Source organism: Ovis aries, chromosome 3 (genome assembly GCF_016772045.2).
Source record: "Ovis aries strain OAR_USU_Benz2616 breed Rambouillet chromosome 3, ARS-UI_Ramb_v3.0, whole genome shotgun sequence".
NCBI lineage: Eukaryota > Metazoa > Chordata > Mammalia > Artiodactyla > Bovidae > Ovis > Ovis aries.
Genome location: NC_056056.1, coordinates 137,093,469 through 137,112,435, shown reverse-complemented (window position 1 = coordinate 137,112,435; position 18,967 = coordinate 137,093,469). Strand labels below are relative to the sequence as shown.

At 41.9% G+C, this 18,967-nt stretch overlaps 1 protein-coding gene and 1 pseudogene across 2 annotated transcripts; both read right to left on the bottom strand.

Annotated features, from left to right (window-relative positions):
• Positions 1 to 512: 512 nt before the first annotated feature.
• LOC106990101 (tubulin alpha-1B chain) lies at positions 513 to 3,982 on the bottom strand. Of its 2 annotated transcripts, none has more exons than XM_060414064.1 (4): positions 3,313 to 3,982; positions 2,304 to 2,526; positions 2,015 to 2,163; positions 513 to 1,668 (listed from the first exon to the last, which is right to left on the bottom strand). In XM_060414064.1, the coding sequence occupies exons 2-4, from the start codon at positions 2,422 to 2,424 to the stop codon at positions 688 to 690; spliced, it is 1,251 nt and encodes a 416-aa protein (XP_060270047.1). In that variant the 5' UTR covers positions 2,425 to 2,526; positions 3,313 to 3,982; the 3' UTR covers positions 513 to 687. The 2 variants fall into 2 exon arrangements, with proteins under 2 accessions (XP_060270047.1, XP_027823181.1); XM_027967380.2 differs by having other exon boundaries at positions 3,886 to 3,982.
• Positions 3,983 to 4,033: 51 nt separating this feature from the next.
• Positions 4,034 to 18,442, bottom strand: LOC114113751 (10 kDa heat shock protein, mitochondrial-like; annotated as a pseudogene).
• Positions 18,443 to 18,967: the final 525 nt, after the last annotated feature.

The window sequence follows — 18,967 nt, the reverse complement described above, 5'->3', positions numbered from 1 at the left end:
ATATCATCCCTTGTAAAGCAGCTGTTCTTCCACAGGTGTATGGCTTCCTCTTCAATTGTTTCATATTGTTTTGCTGGTCAGCAGGGAATTCTGATCCTGCAACTTTCCTCCTTCCATCATTAAAGAGTAGGAAAGTTTTTACATCTTTCTGCTCAAATATTCCCCCAACCAAATGTTTACCTGGTCATTAATTCTGATAGGTTAGCAGGCTTCTTTACATAGCAGTCATAGTTGTAGGATATTAAAAACCTTCCCAAACCTAACTTATAATTACCTTATAACCTCAAGAACTAGAGTAGCAAAATCACTCTCATCTGAAATTTGCATCTTTCCAAGGCCTCTGAGCTGGATTTCAACAAAATACTGGTTGAAGTGATGTTAACAGACCAGTTTCAGAGTACACCTTCCCCCCAGGGATATCTGGAGCAAAATCCTTGGTATTACTTCCAGGGCAGGCTTTCAGGTATAGGAGTGAAAAGTGGAGAAACCAATTTAGAAGAAGCACAGAACTATTTGCTTTCTTAAAATCTTTACTTTTGAGACAAGACATAAGTGTTACAGACACACATGGAAAAGGAATACATGATCATAGTTGAAAGCGAAGACAATCTAGTCGGAAAGTTTTTATGCCTGTCAGCTAATGCTGAAGCTGAGTATGACATGCTGCAAGGCTCAAAGGAATGGTAATTAGTATTCCTCTCCTTCTTCCTCTCCCTCTCCTTCCACAGAATCCACACCAACCTCCTCATAATCCTTCTCAAGGGCAGCCATGTCCTCACGGGCCTCAGAAAACTCTCCTTCCTCCATGCCCTCACCCACGTACCAGTGAACAAAGGCACGCTTGGCATACATCAGGTCAAACTTGTGGTCCAGGCGAGCCCAGGCCTCAGCGATGGCTGTGGTGTTGCTCAGCATGCACACAGCTCGCTGTACTTTGGCCAGGTCTCCACCAGGTACCACAGTGGGAGGCTGGTAGTTAATGCCAACCTTGAAGCCAGTGGGGCACCAGTCCACAAACTGGATGCTGCGCTTGGTCTTGATGGTGGCAATGGCAGCATTGACATCTTTGGGAACCACGTCGCCACGGTACAACAGGCAGCAGGCCATGTATTTACCATGGCGAGGGTCACATTTCACCATCTGGTTGGCTGGCTCAAAGCAAGCATTGGTGATCTCTGCTACAGAAAGCTGTTCATGGTAGGCTTTCTCAGCAGAGATGACAGGGGCATATGTGGCCAGAGGGAAGTGGATGCGGGGATAGGGGACCAGGTTGGTCTGGAACTCTGTCAGATCCACATTCAGGGCACCATCAAACCTCAGGGAAGCAGTGATGGAGGACACTATCTGGCTAATAAGGCGGTTAAGATTTGTGTAGGTTGGGCGCTCAATGTCGAGGTTTCTACGACAGATGTCATAGATGGCCTCATTATCTACCATGAAGGCACAATCAGAGTGCTCCAGGGTGGTGTGGGTGGTGAGGATGGAGTTGTAGGGCTCAACGACAGCTGTGGAAACCTGGGGGGCTGGGTAAATGGAGAACTCCAGCTTGGACTTCTTGCCATAGTCGACAGAGAGGCGTTCCATCAGCAGGGAGGTGAACCCAGAACCAGTTCCCCCACCAAAGCTGTGGAAAACCAAGAAGCCCTGAAGACCTGTGCACTGGTCAGCCTGTTAAAAGAGGAACAGAAAAAACATAGTTATTGCTCTTTGTGATGTCCTCATAGTAAAAAGACTTCCACTTTTCATATTAATCCCAAAAATTTAAGATTGTATTTTGACAAGAAACGCTTAAGAAAAAAAGTAGATCTTCCCTAAATTACTCAGCATTTTATTAAAATTATCTTCATGAATATTTATCAAATGACATAAAATAGTCCATATTTTAGTTGAACTTTTAACTATAAAGAGATAATTAACCTCACTATTGCATTTCAGTTGTGTTTGAAAAAAAAAAGGCATATTCCAAATATCTCTTTGGTTCATTAATTTACTTTCTTCTTGAGAATACACATACCAGTTTCCGAATTCGGTCCAAGACGAGGTCAATGATCTCCTTGCCAATGGTGTAGTGACCTCGGGCATAGTTGTTGGCAGCATCTTCTTTGCCTGTGATGAGCTGTTCAGGGTGGAAGAGCTGGCGGTAGGTGCCAGTGCGAACCTCATCTGGAAGAGGAAAACGAAGCAGCCACCCATCATTAACAACCCACACAAGTCTGCTCCACCCCAGGGTATCAGTGGAGCCCACAGGACACACCTGTCCCAGATCCCCAGGATTCTCATTGAAGTTACTGAGGTCAACTCACCAATGACTGTGGGTTCCAGGTCTACAAACACTGCCCTGGGCACATGCTTGCCAGCGCCTGTCTCACTGAAGAAGGTATTGAAGGAGTCGTCTCCTCCCCCAATCGTCTTGTCACTTGGCATCTGGCCATCGGGCTGAATGCCGTGTTCCAGGCAGTAGAGCTCCCAGCAGGCATTGCCGATCTGGACACCAGCCTGGCCAACGTGGATGGAGATGCACTCACGCTGTGACAGAGAGAAAAAAAAACAAAACGCATTAAAACACATACACAAAACCCACAAGACGTTTAACAAAAATGCTAAATGTTTAAGGAAACCTAGTCTTAAATTTGCTTTTAAAATGGGATGCTTTTTAAAAAACTCTAGGGTAGATGGGCTATACTTCTGATATACATTGCTTTTAATTAATTTCCTTTCCCCGTCTAAATCGGGAAGGCCTCTTTCTAAACCAAGAATAGAGCTTAGTCATTGCTTCCTCCTTTGAGGATCAAGATAAAGAGGAGGTCATCCATCTAGCGCCCGGAGCCCAGAATGCCATTTTAGAGTAGGTGGCCAGATTTCCGGGCAGCTCCCAGCACAGGAAGCACGTGGCCAGAGCAGTGCAGAGGAAATGCCGGGCCGCAGGGACGAGGGGTGGGGCTCTGCGGCAAAGGATGAATGAGCAATTCAGGGCGCGCGCGCCCGCGCCCCTCTGCGGTTCGCGGAGTCGCGCAGCTGCAGAAGCTCTTAAAAGCCACGTCTGCAGAGGCGCAGCCATGGCCAACCATCTTCGCTTCATGCAGGCGTGAAGCTCAGTTCATCTCCACACCTGTCACGACGCAGCAGGGGATTACCGGAGACCCAGATCCGATTTCTATTCCCTCAAAACCGCCATCACCACCACCTGCTCCCACACGCATTCCTAACACAGCGGCAGGGAGACAGATGGCCTTTACAGGTTGCTGAGAGCTAGTTGTCTTAAGATATTGGTGCAGTGCAGCACATCGGTAAGGAGTCCTTCTGCACATTCACCTTACTCCTTAGTTTTTAAACGAGAACCCAGGTAACAGGAAACAGGCCCTCCAGTCATAGACCTGCAGCGCCCCAGCGCGCACGCGCCTACTGCAGTGGCGGGCTCCCGGCCACTCCCAGGCGGGAAGGTAACGGTCGCGCGTGCGCAGTCCCTTCCCGCCTCCGGTTTTCGTGCTGAGGAGGAAGTGAGGGCGGGGAGAGCCCGCGCGCGCGCTCGCTAAAGGCTGGGGAGACTCTAAGAGGGGGATGGGAATGCGCGGGAAAAGACTGCAGGGTCTTGGGGGCGCCGGGCCCGTAAGTTAGGGCTAAATGAGAGCGCTAACCATAGTGAAGGAGAACCAGCGCCCCGCCATCCCGTTCTACAGTCTCAGAATAAAAGGTGGTGGCCCCCTTCCTCATGGGCCCCAGCCTTTCTCCACAAATCGAGGTCTATCTACTCTCACCCTCGGCTCCCGCCTCGTTCTTCGCCCTCCAAATGGACAGCGGTGGGGCAGCCCTCTCCAGCTAGAAGCCCTTGGCGATGCCCCGGCTCGTTTTCCCCCGTTTCCCTAGCCAAGTCGACGGTCCACTCACCATGGTGGCTACGGGTCAGCAGGCGCAGGCAACAGGAGTGGACACGGGTCCCGGTTACTGTCCCCGACAAGCTAAGAGTCGAGGTAAGTAACGCACTGGAGCGGGGGCGGTGCGGGAGCCACTTAAGTAGCGGTCCGGGGCGGGGCGGTCAGGCAAAGGCGGTGCCATGGCCGCAGGCCCCTCCTCCGCCCGAGCGCACCCACTGGGCGCCCGGCTCAGCCGCCGCAGAGGCGGGTTCCTGGCCCGGAGCAGCCTCCCCGCGCCAGCCGTGCGGGGCGGGGTCCGCCGCGCCTGCGGACCGCGAGCTCCGGTGCTGCAGTCTGGCGCATGGCTGCCGGAGCCAGGGCGGGGGTGAGGATGGGGGTGGGGCGCAGGTTTGGAAGAAACCAACATGGGAATGAGGGCTCGATTGCCGTTATTTTGGGTGAATCTTAAGATTTAAGAAGTCTACACAGTTTTAAAGATGAAGCACCATGAAATGCAGAAACTTGTGGTCCAGATAGCTCAGCTGGTTATTTCCACGTTGTCATCATTTGTCAATGAGTTGTTTTGTTTTGTTTTGTTTTTTCCTCTTCCTAGTTTCTTCAAAATGGCAGTACAGAATGCATTTACCTGATAATGTGGAGGAGCAAGGTTTAGAAAAAATTGAATAGTTTTACTTGGTTTACTTGTTCTTTAAACTAAAGGCCCCAAATAGTATTTCAGTCATTTAAAGAGTAAGCACCTAAGCACTGAACTGAGCTGTTAAAAGGGTAGGGTAGGCCCCATTTTTAGACGGAAACCAACCAACTTTATGAAACAGCTCTAGGGCCTTTTTGAACGAGAGATTTAAAGACACATTTCAAAGTTGGTAGCCGAATTGAAGAAGTGAGGACAGAAACTTGGAGAGAGAGGAAATTGTTTGACTATCAAAGATGTTAGGAGGTCGAGATTCCTTGGACTAGAGTTTTGTTTTTTTTTTTGCGGGGGGCGGGGCGGGTTGCTGCGGTGGGTCATCCTTGCTGTGTACGGGTTTTCTCTAGTTGCGGTAATGGGAGGCTACTCCAGTTGCGGGCCACAGGCTTCTCATTGCTCTGGCTTCTCTTGGGGACTGCGGGCTCTAAGGTGTGAGGGCTTTAGTAGTTGTGGCTTTGGGGCTCTGGGGAATTGGGGACTCAGTAATTACTGGCAATTGGGCTCAGCCACTCTGAGGAATGTGCGATCTTCCCAGACCAGGGATCGAACTCATGTCCCCTGCAGTTCTTAACCACTGAATCGCCAGGGAAACCCTAGAGTTTTGTAAAACGTTTTTTTAAATTGACATACAATGTAGTTGACATACAAAGTTACATTACTTTCAAGTGTACATTGTTGCATTACTTTCAAGTGTACAACATTGTGATTTTACACGTATATATATTGTCACTCTTAAAACAACCATTATTTAAGCAGCAAGACGGGTTTATTTAGGAACAGAAGAGAATCACAATTTGGGACAGGCAAGTTATGGGGAGTCAGGCAAATCTAGAGAACAAAGGAGAGTGCTTTTATTCGATTTTAGGAGGAAACTGTAGGGGGGACTGTTTGAAGAAAAATTGATGGAGAAGAATGAGAGTTCAAGATTGCTGCCATTTCTCACTGGCTATAAGTGGTGATTAGAGTATAGTTGCTGGGGCAGGGAGGGATCTGCCTTCCTTTTTTTTTTAAAGGAAGAGATGAAAAAAGCAGGAGATGAAATACCTGTGTTAAAATGTCCTCTCTCATACCTTAAGAGAAGTAAGATTCTTATCTTCCTTCTCCCCGCTGGTTATGCAGACTGCAACTGGTGCTACATGTACTAAGAGTCCCTCATTCAGGGCTTCCTGACTCCATTTAAAATGAGGTTTCCTTTATGTTCACATTTACAACTTCACTTTCACTTTTCACTTTCATGCATTGGAGAAGGAAATGGCAACCCACTCCAGTGTTCTTGCCTGGAGAATCCCAGGGACAGGGGAGCCTGGTGGGCTTCCGTCTATGGGGTCACACAGAGTTGGACACAACTGAAGTGATTTAGCAGCAGCAGCAGCAGTTACCCCTTTTGATCAAGATCTTTCCTCAAAAGCATTGCTGATCAATGCAGATGTAATGTAAAGAAAACTTAGTATTATTTCTTATTTGAAAATGCTTTCCATGTAATTTAACATATCAAATAAACCTAATTACTCTAATATCTTTCTTTTTATAAGGAGAGAGAACAGATCCTTTGAGATGCTCCAGGACTCCTCTGGGAAAATGCCAGTTAGTCTAAGGTCAAAAAGGCTTAATTTAGAATTTGATTTTGATAATGTTTGTCAAAAATATTAGAAGGTTCAGACACTTAATTAAATAGGATCACAGTTAATTATGAAATAATATTTAAATATTCATTTTACCCAAGTAATAAAAAGATTTCAAGAGCAATTATAGAAGGTTACATAGCTACAAGGAGCTTTAGTTCTTTTACAAATTGATTTTGGCAAGGGATCTTCTACAGCAATCTGTATTTTTAAGAATGTCTTTTTTCCTTATAAATCCAGTTTTATTAGTTCAAATATTGTCTTCTCAAAAACTTACAAAGCTTATCTAGAGAAGAAATGATGCAAGGCAATTGTTACAGAGTAAGTTCAGATTTATTCTTGGAGGAGAGCATATTTACCTATATTTGTTTGTGAAGTCGCTTCTTGTGTCTGACTCTTTGTGACAGTATGGACTTTACCTCACCAAGCTCCTCTGTCCAGGGTATTCTCCAAGCAAGAATACTGGAGTAGGTTGCCATACCCTTCTTCCTGACCCAGGGATCTTCCTGACCCAGGGATGGAACCCTTGTCTTTTACATCTGCATTGGCAGGTGGGTTCTTTACCACTAGAGCCACCTGGGAAGCCCCATAGGTAAATATGCATTACATTAAATGATTATAAACTCCTACATAGTATAGTTAAAATAAGTCATATGCTTTTTGGAAATTACAATGTAGTTTCATTCTGAAATGTCTCTGCTATACTGGGAATGATAGGACAGGGAGGGGCAACAGGATCCCCATGTTATTGCTGGAAAGGGTTGTTCTAATATGAGTAGGCAGAATAAAAGTTTGAAAGGTGGGACAACAATTTCTAAACTGATGGCAGATTTACGAATATCTGGGAAGCTACCAGCAGAGTTCATCAGCCTTGCAAATAGTTGTAAGACATGGAGGATGTTCTTTTAAAGAAGGACTGCTGCTTGGCTCTAAGTCTAAAAAGACAAGGCAACAAAGTATGGGCCTACCAGAGAGTGACTACAGCTTTGAGTTGTCATCTGCGTATGTATAAGGCAGCAAGAGTGGTGGTTCTTGTTTTAGCCTTTTCAGCTGCCTACATAGACCCTTTTTGTTGCTTAATTTACTGTGGCATAAGAACAGCAACCTTCAAATGAGTTGGATGATTTCACAGTAAGAAATGAAGTGTATTTGTGGCCCAGCGCATACCTACATATATAAAGCCATGTCGGTAACTGAAATGAAAGTTTAATAAGCTGCCATGTATCTCCTATTTTTAGTATATGCCATGCATGTATTCTAGTTTGCATTTTATGAAATCATTCTCTTTTTTAAATAGATAATAAATGTAAATCTATCTATAAATTATAGGTAAATTGAAGACACATAGTGTCCATTTGTCTATACAGATAAATATAGATAATATGTATATTTTATATTTAAATACATGCTAATCTTAATTCACCAATGTTCCATAATCACAGTTTGAAAAAATAAGGGAATTACAGTAAATCCTCCCACAGTGGTAGGAGAAAACTTTCATGGGCATTCCACTGTTTCTTAGCTTCCAAGGGAGTGCTTGTTGCTTTGCCTTCATTTTCTCAGTATCATTCCACATAGTTTGTGCAGTTAATTTATGCTTATTACTCTAAATGTTTGACACTTTCTCTTTGATTAATTTTGTATTCTCCGTTCTTTTTCTGACCTTTTAAACTGTTTGTAATCTTTGCTTCCCACTGAAAACTAGAAAGCAGACAGTTGTGAACTGTTTATCATATATGAGTATCCTGCAGTAGATTAGCAAACTTACAAACACATTTATAATTTTTATTTATTTGTGCTTGTGCTAGGTCTTCTTTGCTGTGTGCAGGCTTTCTCTCCAGTTGCAGTGCAAGAGCTTCTTACTGTGTTAGCTTCTCTTGTTGTGGAGCACAGGCTCTAGGGCGCAAGGGCTTCAGTAGTTGCGGCTTGTAGGCTCTAAAGTGCAAGCTCAGTGGTTAGTTGCCTTGTGGCAGGTGTCCTGAACTGGGGGTCACGCCCTCATCGCCTGCATTGGCAGGCAGATTCTTAACCACTTGACACCAGGGGTGCCCATATATACATTTATAAATGCTTCGTCATAATAAAACTTTTCAGTGTGGCATAAAACATTTGTTAATAGACCTAAATATTTTTTTTGTCTCTGTAAAAATTAAAAAAACAAAAGTAGATACATTTATGTTTGCCATTTAATATTTATTTTAGTTGGAAATGATTTAGATGATTTAGATATTCAATGGAAATCCATTATTTTGTTTAGCTCAGTATAAACTTTTATATTCATGTAAAATAAGTTGTTTTTAACAGTGATGCTTGGATTAGATGTTAAACAGCTAAATATCATCTTAGATTTTTGTTTTGTCTTTTGCTGTTGACAAATTCTGTAACAGAAATAGCATGGGGAGGAGAAGGAGATGACAGAGGATGAGATGGTCGGATGGCATCACCAACTCGAAGGACATGAGTTTGACAAACTCTGGGAGTTGGTGATGGACAGGGAAGTCTGGCGTGCTGCAGTCCGCAGGGTCTCAAAGAGTCAAACATGACTGATCGACTGAACTGAACAAAAATGGTAAACATAGACTGTAAAAGTTCGTAGTTCATATTGTACGATTTTCTTATTCAGATTTGGTGAACGCTTTATCAAATTAGAATAAGAAAAAAAAATATATATATAAATTTTTTTTGCCACTCCATGAAGCAATCGGGGTCCTAGTTCCCCAACCAGGGATTGAACCTGTTCCCCCTACAGTGGAAGCACAGAGTCCCAACCACTGGACCACCAGGGAAGTCCCTCTAATAATTATTCTTGTGGTTATAAACCTTTAAAATGGTTTCCAAGTCAAAATCCAAATTTGTGCACATGTCTCAAATAGGGTCATAGGAGACAGGAGTATATTTGAATATTGTCTCACTTTTCTTAAAAGAAGATGGAAAATAATTAGCTTGACGGAAAGATGAGTGTTAGCGAACCACACTGCTGAACTCTGTTTTGCTGTCTGCTCTGGATGAAAGCCATTTGAAAGCAGACACCTTCCTCCTCCTAGCTTTGCAGAACCTTAGAGCGCTCGTTGCATAAAATGTCTCCTGTGGCCCCATATGTTTCCCCAGATACCTTTCTAAAATCATTAGCTTTGCTAACCTTTTAATCTGTGAATTCCCCTGCTGTGAATGAGGAAGTATTTGAGGTTTTTTTTTTTTCTTTTCAAGATCCCTGATAATACCTTAGATTTCAGAGAGAAGCAGAGCCATAAGAGACATTTAAATATGATCTAGTCTGGTATCTTTATGCCAGGAAAATATTGAATAATGCTAAGGTGGTTTATATTGCTACCTTTTAGTATCTGTGAGGAAAGGCTGGCTTTTTTTTTTCTTCTTTTTTACCCATACTAAATTTCCATTCAGTTCCATCGCACAGTCATGTCCACCTCTTTGTGACCTCATGGATTACAGCATGCCAAGCTTCCCTGTCCATCATTAACTCCTGGAGCTTGCTCAAACTCATATCCATCGAGTCGGTGATGCCATCCAACCATCTCAACCTCTGTCATCCCCTTCTCATCTTGTCTTCAATCTTTCCCAGCACCAGGGTCTTTTCCAATGAGTCAGTTCTTCACATCAGGTGGCCAAAATATCAGAACTTCAGGTGGCCAAAATATCAGCTTCACCATCAGTCCTTCCAATGAATATTCAATGGACTGATTATTCAAAGGACTGACTTCCTTTAGGATGGACTGGTTTGATCTCCTTGTAGTCCAAGGGACTCTCAAGAGTCTTCTCCAACACCACAGTTCAAAAGCATCAATTCTTCAGCGCTCAGCTTTCTTTATGGTCCAACTCACATCCATACATGACTACTGGAAAAACCATAGCTTTGACTAGAGGGACCTTTGTTGGCAGAGTAATGTCTCTGCTTTTTAACATGCTGTCTAGGTTGATCATAGCTTTTCTTCCAAGGAGCAATTGTCTTTTAATTTCATGACTGTAGTCATCATCTGCAGTGATTTTGGAGCCCCCCGAAAATAAAGTCTGTCATGGTTTCCACTGTTTCCCCATCTATTTGCCAAGAAGTGATGGGACTGGATGCCATGATCTTAGTTTTCTTTTATTTATTTATTTATATGATCTTAGTTTTTTAAATGCTGAGTTGTTGTTGTTGTTTTTTAAATTTCTGGCTGTGCTGGATCTTAGCTGCGGTGTGTGGGTTTCTCATTATGGTGGCTTCTCTTGTTATGAAGCGTGGTAGAGCCCAGGCCAGAGCTGGGCTCAGTAGTTGTGGCATATGGGCTTAGTTGCTCTGTGGGACATGGGATCTTCTTGGGCCAGGGATTGATCCTGTGTCCCCTACACTGGCAGGCAGATTCTTATCTGCTTTACCACCAGGGAAGTCCCTGAATGTTGAGTTTTAAGCCAGCTTTTTCACTCTCCTCTTTCATCAAGAGGCTCTTTAGTTCTTCTTCACTTTCTGCCACAAGGATGGTGTCATCTGCGTATCTGAGGCTATTGATATTTCTCCCAGCAACCTTGGTTCCAGCTTGTGCTTCATCCAGCCTGGCATTTCACATGATATACTCTGTATTGAAGTTAAATAAACGAGGTGACAATATACAGCCTTGACGTACTCCTTTCCCAATTTGGAACCAGTCTGTAGTTCCATGTCTGGTTCTAACTGTTGCTTCTTGACCTGCATACAGATTTCTCAGGAGGCAGGTAAGGTGATCTGATATTCCCATCTCCTGAAGAATTTTCCACAGTCTGTTGTGATCCACACAATCAAAGACTTTGGCATACATAGTGCAATTTATTTATATTATATATTGATATGTATACTTTGTCTATATTTAACAACTAAATAGTAGTTATCTATCACTTGAATATAAACAGTGTTATCTGCTGTCTTAACTTTTTAACTGATTTTGTAGGTCTTTTTGTCAGAGTGTTTCAGGACCTGTAGCTATTCGGTCTGAGTCTAATATAGTGGGAAAACCCTGTGTTGCTATTTGAGTCGCCTATCTTTGCTACTTAATATCATGGCCATTTGCTGCTGTTCTAACAGTCAGTAATGGGTGTTGTTGTTTCTTTTTTAAGTCAGTAACATTTTTAATAGTTCCATCTTTGGTTTAGACATAAAACTTTACAAAGTATTTTGTTCATTTTACCAATCCTATAAGGAAAGACAAAAATAATAAATAGAAACAAGTTTATAAGCATCAACTATTTTCAAACACTTGACTTTTTATTCTTTTTGTTACAGTGTTATAAATTTATATATGGCATTTTGTGTATTTCCCCCCCACCCCCACAGATAGATGTATAGGGGAGAGAAAATTGACTTGGATTTCAGATAGTACTAATTCTGACTTATCAGTTAATAGTGGTATGACTTTAGACTCATTATTATCTTTCTCAAGCTTCATTTATGAATGGAAATGAATATTACCTTTGGTGTCATTTTTTCTGTTTGAGGTTGTTGTCTGTTTGTTTTGAAAATGTTTAAATCAGTGCAATGAAACTGAATTTTAGAGACACTGGATGTCATTAATTTGGATATCATTAGTTTATTATAAAAGGAAAACATGGTAATTATTTACATGAAAGATTTAAAACTTCCCTGGAATTGACAGCTTCACATGATACCATTTCAATAGTAGTTTATTTCCGTTTACTTATTTTCCAAGAATGTCATCATCTCTAATAAGAAATAATTCTTACTGTCTAGAACTACTTTAATGCCTCCATATTCTGGGGGAAGAATTATCTCTAACTTTATCTCTAAAACCAGAAGCTGGTTTTCTTTAGATCTCCAGCCAACAGCTACTACTGTTGCTTGCAATACTTTTCCTTGAGGTTTTTCTGGAAGAATAATGCCTCCTTCGGTTACAGTTTCAGTTGTGCTCATTTTAGCTAAAATTGGCCAAAGAGAGGAAGAAACTTTCTAAATCCCTGTGATGCCTTGACCAGCCCCCATTGTGATTAGTACTCTGTGCCTCTGCAGTGAGAGATTCGCAGTTGAAATCATCTTTTTATCAGGCTGTCATGTTCAGTTCCACTAGTAAATTCTATCAGCATTACCATCAAAATATGCCCATTACTTTTTTATCACATCGCCTGATTTCATAGCATTTATAGAATATGAAATTACCTTGTTTGTATATTTATGTTTAAAATTTCTCCTGAATTAGAATGCAAGCTCCATGTCTGTTTTCGTGGAAATCAGTTTTGATTGCTGTCTCTGAAACCACTTTTTTTCTCTTATTTGTTGCCAAGATAACTCCCCTCTTTTTTTTAAGGGTATGCATGTGCTCAATCCCAGGGATTGAGGGAACCTTGTTTCGCTTTGCCAGATGCTTGCTTTCTCGGTCTCCTTCATAATTGGACCCAGTTCTGGCCAAAGCAACATAAAGGGAAGTCTGCTAGGGTGTTTCTGGGAATGACTTTTCTCCCTGATCAAAAAAGATTGCAACTTGAGGAAAGCCCTCTTGTTTCACTCCTATCCCTTGCTTTCTGCTTTTGGAAATGTTCTGTGAAGGTATGATGCCTGGAGCCAGTTTAAGACCTTGAGGTTCTTAATGTAAACAGAATCAGCGATGCCAGCTGGTGCTCTAACACTGTGAAGCTGCTTAGCCAATTGTAAAGCCGCTTTTCTTCAGATTTATTACTACATACTAGGTGCTTAGTATGAAATTGGTTGTTGAAATGTTGAACTTGGTGATTGATTGGCTGGACACAGGGTGTGAAGAAAACTGAGAAATGAAGGTTAATTTTCAGGTTCTTGGTTTAAGTAACTGGTTGAATGGTGGTATTTTTCAATGAGATCAGAATCCTGAGGGAAGAAGTGGGTGGGAACTGAAGAAGGGACAGAGGAGAAGCTCACAGTTCAGTGTTTGACACATTTTGAGGTTTAAGTATCTGTGGCACATGTTCTTGGAGATATTCATTAGTCAGTCATATATGCAGGTATGAAGAGAGAAGAGAGAGATACAGATTTGAAAAGTTTTCAACCTAACGATGATAAATAAGCCATGAAGATGATTAAGACCAGTCAGGGGAATATATAGAGCTAGGAGAGTCATGGTCTTTTTTTTTTTCTTTCCTTTAACATTTATTTACTTGACTGTACCAGGACAAAGAATATTCCAACTACTGCACAATTGCACTCATCTCACATGCTAGCAAAATAATGCTCAAAATTCTCCAAGGTAGGTTTGAACAGTATGTGAACCGAGAACTTCCAGATATTCAAGCTGGATTTAGAAAAGGCAGAGGAACCAGAGATCAAATTGTCAGCATCCACTGGATCATAGAAAAAGTAAGGGAATTCCAGAAAAACATCTACTTCTGCTTCATTGACTACACTAAAGACTTTGACTGTGTGGATCACAATAAACTGTAGAAAATTCTTTAGGAGAAGGAAATACCAGACCACCTTACCTGCCTCCTGAGAAATCTGTATGCAGGTCAAGAAGCAACAGTTAGAACCAGACATGGAACAACAGACTGGTTCTAAATTGGGAAAGGAGTATGTCAAGGCTGTATATTGTCACCTTGCTGATTTAACTTCTATGCAGAGTACATCATGTGAAATGCTGGAGTGGATGAAGCACAAGCTGGAATCAAGATTGCTAGGAGAAATATCAATAACCTCAGATAGGCAGATGACACCACCCTTATGGCAGAAAGTGAAGAAGAACTAAAGAGCCTCTTGATGAAAGTAAAAGAGGAGAGTGAAAAAGCTAGCTTAAAACTCAACATTCAGAAAACAAAGATCATGGTATCTAGTCCTATCACTTCATGGCAAATAGATGAGGAAACAATGGAAACAGTGACAGACTTTATTTTCATGGTCTCCAAAATCACTGCAGATGGTGACTGCAGTCATGAAATTAAAAGGCATTCGCTCCTTGGAAGAAAAGCTATGACCAACCTAGACAGTAGATTAAAAAGCAAAGACATTACTTTCCAACAAATATAAGGTCTATCTAGTCAAAGCTATGGTTTTTCCAGTAGTCATGTATGGATGTGAGAGTTGGACCATAAAGAAAGCTGAGTGCTGAAGAATTGATGCTTTTGAACTGTGATGTTGGAGAAGACTCTTGAGAGTCCCTTGGACTACAAGGAGATCCAACCAGTCCATCCTAAAGGAAATCAATCCTGAATATTCATTGGAAAGACTGATGGTGAAGCTGAAGTTCCAATATTTTGGCCACCTGATGTGAAGAACTGACTCATTGGAAAAGACCCTGATGCTGGGAAAGATTGAAGACAGGAAGAGAAGGGGATGACAGAGGTTGAGATGTTTGGATGTCATCACCAACTCGATGGACATGAGTTTGAGCAAGCTCCAGGAGTTGATGATGGACAGGGAAGCCTGGCGTGCTGCAGTCCATGGGGTCACAAAGAGTTGGACGTGACTGAGTGACTGAACTGAATTGGGTCATAATTGTGGCACATGAGATCTTTGGCCACTGTTGTGGCATGCAGGATCTTTAGTAGTGGCTTTCAAACTTTTAGTTGTAGTATGTGGGATCTAGTTCCCTGACCAGGGATTCAACCCGGGCCCCCTGCATTTGGAATAGAAAGTCTTAGCCACTGGACCAGCAGGGATGTCCTGAGAATTGTGGTCTTAATAGAGAACGTAGCTTTAGCAGAGAATCTGAAGAATGATCTTATTTGAAGTAGAGAAAAGGGTCCTCTAAAAGGAGTCTGGGAAGCAATGATGAGAGAGGGATAACTAGGGGAGTTTCACAATCCAAGGAGAGAGTTTCAAGACAGAGAAGTGGCAAAATCTCAACTGCTGCAGAGAAGTTAATTAAAGACTGGAAAGTGTACGTTGTGTGCTTGTAGAAAACAATGTGGTTTCTGTTTTTATTCATTTATGGGGCAAATATATATTGAGAGCATATGATGGCGGGTACTCCTTTTAAGTGTTAAGTAGTTATAACCTGGGCTTTCCAGGTGGTTCAGTGGGTAAAAATTCCACCTGCCAATGCAGGAGACATAAGAGACAAAGGTTAGATCCCTGGGTCAGGAAGATCCCTTGGAAAAGGAAATGGCAACCCACTTCAGTGTTCTTGCCTGGAAAATCCCATGGACAGAGGAGCCTAGCAGGCTACAGTCCAGGGGTAACCCAGGGGGTCACAAAGAGTCGGACATGCTAAGGTGATTGAGCACGAAGCACACAGATAAAACAATGAATAAAATGTCCTTTCTTCATGGAGTTTATATTCTAAGAAGGAGAAAGAAAATTAACATAGCAAAGAGATGAAATATGTTAGGTATTAGTAGGTGCTGTGAAGAAAAGTAAGTCTGGAAAAGAGATTGAAGTTAAAGAAGAGTGCTATTTTATTTTAGTTTTTCGAGGAGTGCTATTTTAGATAGAATGATTTGAGAAGGCCTCTCTGAGGAGGTAGTTATTTTAACAAAGACCTGGATGAAATAACAGAGTGGGCATTTCAAGCAAAGGGAACATCAAGTACATAAGCCCTGATGTTAAGCGTGTACATCTTTTTTAAGCATCGATAAAGTCAATGAGATCAGAGCAGAGTAAATAAGGAGGAGAGTATTATAAAATGAAGTCAGAGAAGTAGCCATGTAAATAGTCTAGGTCATGTTAGGGTCTTTCATACTAGCCGCAGAAAGACTGTTTTTATTCTAAAAACCATGGGAAGCCATTACATAGCTTTGAGCAAAGATATGACATATTCTGCCTTATCTTAAAAGGCTTATTCTGGTTTTTGTGAGAATAAACTATAGGGGGTTAAGAGTGGAGTAAGGAATAGGAGCTAGAAAGGGATTACAATAACACAGATAAAAGATTTCTTGGACCAGTGGACCAGTCAGTGGGGGAGGTGGTAGAAAGTGATGGGTTTCTGGATATATTTTCAAGGTGATGGTGGCTGGATTTATTAATGTACTGGATGACGGTGAGAAAGAGAGACACCAATCATGACTCCAAAGGTTTGGGCCTGAGCAACAATGTGAAAGTGGAGAGTGAAAAAGTTGGCTTAAAGCTCAACATTAAGAAAACGAAGATCATGTCATCTAGTCCCATCACTTCATGGGAAATAGATGGGGAAACAGTAGAAACAGTGGCTGACTTTATTTTTGGGGGCTCCAAAATCACTGCAGATGGTGACTAGCCATGAAATTAAAAGACGCTTACTCCTTAGAAGGAAAGTTATGACCAACCTAGATAGCATATTGAAAAGCAGAGACATTGCTTTGCCCACAAAGGTCTGTCTAGTCAAGGCTATGATTTTTCCAGTGGTCATGTATGAATGTGAGAGTTGGACTGTGAAGAAAGCTGAGCGCTGAAAAACTGATGCTTTTGAACTGCGGTGTTGGAGAAGACTCTTGAGAGTCCCTTGGACTACAACGAGATCCAACCAGTCCATCCTAAAGGAAATCAGTCCTGAATATTCATTGGAAAGACTGATGCTGAAGCTGAAACTCCAATACTTTGGCCACCTTATGCGAAGAGTTAACTCATTGGAAAAGACTCTGATGCTGGGAGGGATTGGGGGCAGGAGGAAAAGGGGACGACAGAGAATAAGATGGCTGGATGGCATCACTGACTCGATGGACAAGAGTCTGAGTGAACTCCGGGAGTTGGTGATGGACAGGGAGGCCTGGCATGCTGCAATTCATGGGGTCGAAAAGAGTTGGATACGACTGAGCAACTGAACTGAACTGAACTGAACGCTGGGGAATACTGAAGAAGGAGTAGGTATAGGGAAATGGAAGGAATCAAAAGATCAGTTTTGGATGTTAAGTTTGAGATGCCATATAGAGACAATGATTAGGCAAAAGGCTAAAGTGCAGAAAAGTCACATTGGAGATAAATTTAGGAATCATCAGAATAGAAGCTGGATGAGGTCACTGAGGAAGAAAGTGTAGATTAAAAGAGGTCCCAGGACTAAATCCTGGAGCATTCCAGCTGTTAAAGGTTAGAAAGAGGATCTAGTAGTTGAAAGTGAGAAGGACCAGATAGTGGTGTAGAAAAAAAATCATTAAGAATGTGGTGTTCTGGAAATCAAATGAATTAAGTGTTTCAAGCAGGAAAGTGATAACCATGTCAATTTTTTCTGGGAATCTGGGTTAGATGAAGTCTCAGAACCAGCTAGAAGATGTGGCATTGTGGAGGTCACTGGTGACTTGGGCAAGAGTGGCTTCAGTGGAAGGAATGGTAGGGATGAATGTAAGACTAATTGGGATGGGTTCAAGAGAGAATGCAAGGCGAAGAAGTGGAGAAAATGGAATAAAATCTGTTTTGTGTTTTTTTAGGAATTTTGCTTTAAGAAAGCAAAGGGTTATATAGCTGGGGTAGCTGGATAGGGATGTTCAATAAGGAGAGATTTTAAAAAACATATTTTAGCATGTTTGTTTGCTAACAAGAATAAACAAAAGAGAGGGAAAACTGATGTGTGGAGAAAAGAGGGGATAGTTTAAGGAGCAAAGTTTTAAGTAGTAAAATGGGTGCATGACTGAAGGGGTTAGCCTTGGAGAGAAAGGACTTTGATAGTTCATCGACTGACTTGGGGGGAAACCAGAGTATATGAGTTTGGATTCAGGTTGGCAGTTAGATTTGGTGGTGGGAATAAGTGGAATTTCTCTTCTTTTTTTTTTTTTTTAATGCTTTTTTTTTTAATTTTTATTTTTACTTTATTTTACTTTACAATACTGTATTGGTTTTGCCATACATTGACATGAATCCACCACGGGTGTACATGCATTCCCAAACATGAACCCCCCTCCTACCTCCCTCCCCATAACATCTCTCTGGGTCATCACCGTTCACCAGCCCCAAGCATGCTGTATCCTGTGTCGGACATAGACTGGCGGGAATTTCTCTTCTAATTGCTTCTTTTCTCTCCCCAACCCAGTGAAATAAGATGAGAGGTAATTTGTCCTTATTCTCCCCTCATTTCTTTATAAGAACAGAATCCTGATTTTGTTGAGAGCAGGGTGCTGAGCTTCTGTTCCAACTATTTCATGGACATTCATGTGACTAAATTCTGGTAAGTTATTAGTAGAAGTGGTTTGATGAGGTTTCTGAGAAACAGGATTAACTGAGCTGTTGTATGTCTTTGCCCTTTCTCTTTGTCTTACCTAGAATGTGAACATGATGACTGGAGTTCTAGCGACCATCTATGATAAAATAATCTTAAGCGATTGCTAAGGACAGAGGAAGTTAGACTCTAGGTCCCTGATTACATTGTGGAACTGCCCACAAGCCCTGGATTGCCTACCTTGGGACTTCTCATTATGGTAGAAAATAAAACAATTTGTTTACACTTTACTAATTTTTTTCCTCCCTCCCCCTTTTTTGGGTGTGTGTGTATCTGTTATTTTCAGCTGACCCATAACTGAAGCATAACATCAGTTAATTCATAACTGATGTGGTGGTGGGACCATGTGGAATTTTCCTTCTTAATTTATTTTCCTTTTCTTTTTTAAAAAATAAAATAAGGGGAGAGGTCACTGGCTGTGTGAGGATTGAAGAGGAAGTGTTGGAAGTTTGAGGGGAGAAAATGTATAAATTAGTCATCTGTGAGAGTGGAAGAATAAATTAACTAGGGAAATAGCATAGAATTTTCAGGTATTGTTGAAGGTATAGTAGGTTTTTTAGGCATTTGTAGTTGTAAGTATAAAATGAAATCAGTCATCCTGCTTATATTTTTCTCTAGTCAGATTCCGCTGCTTAGGTAGAAAGTCGGATTTATCTAGGAACAGTGCTTTGCTAAAACGACTAGGTCACCACTGTGAAACAGAAGACAAGGTGGAGTCGA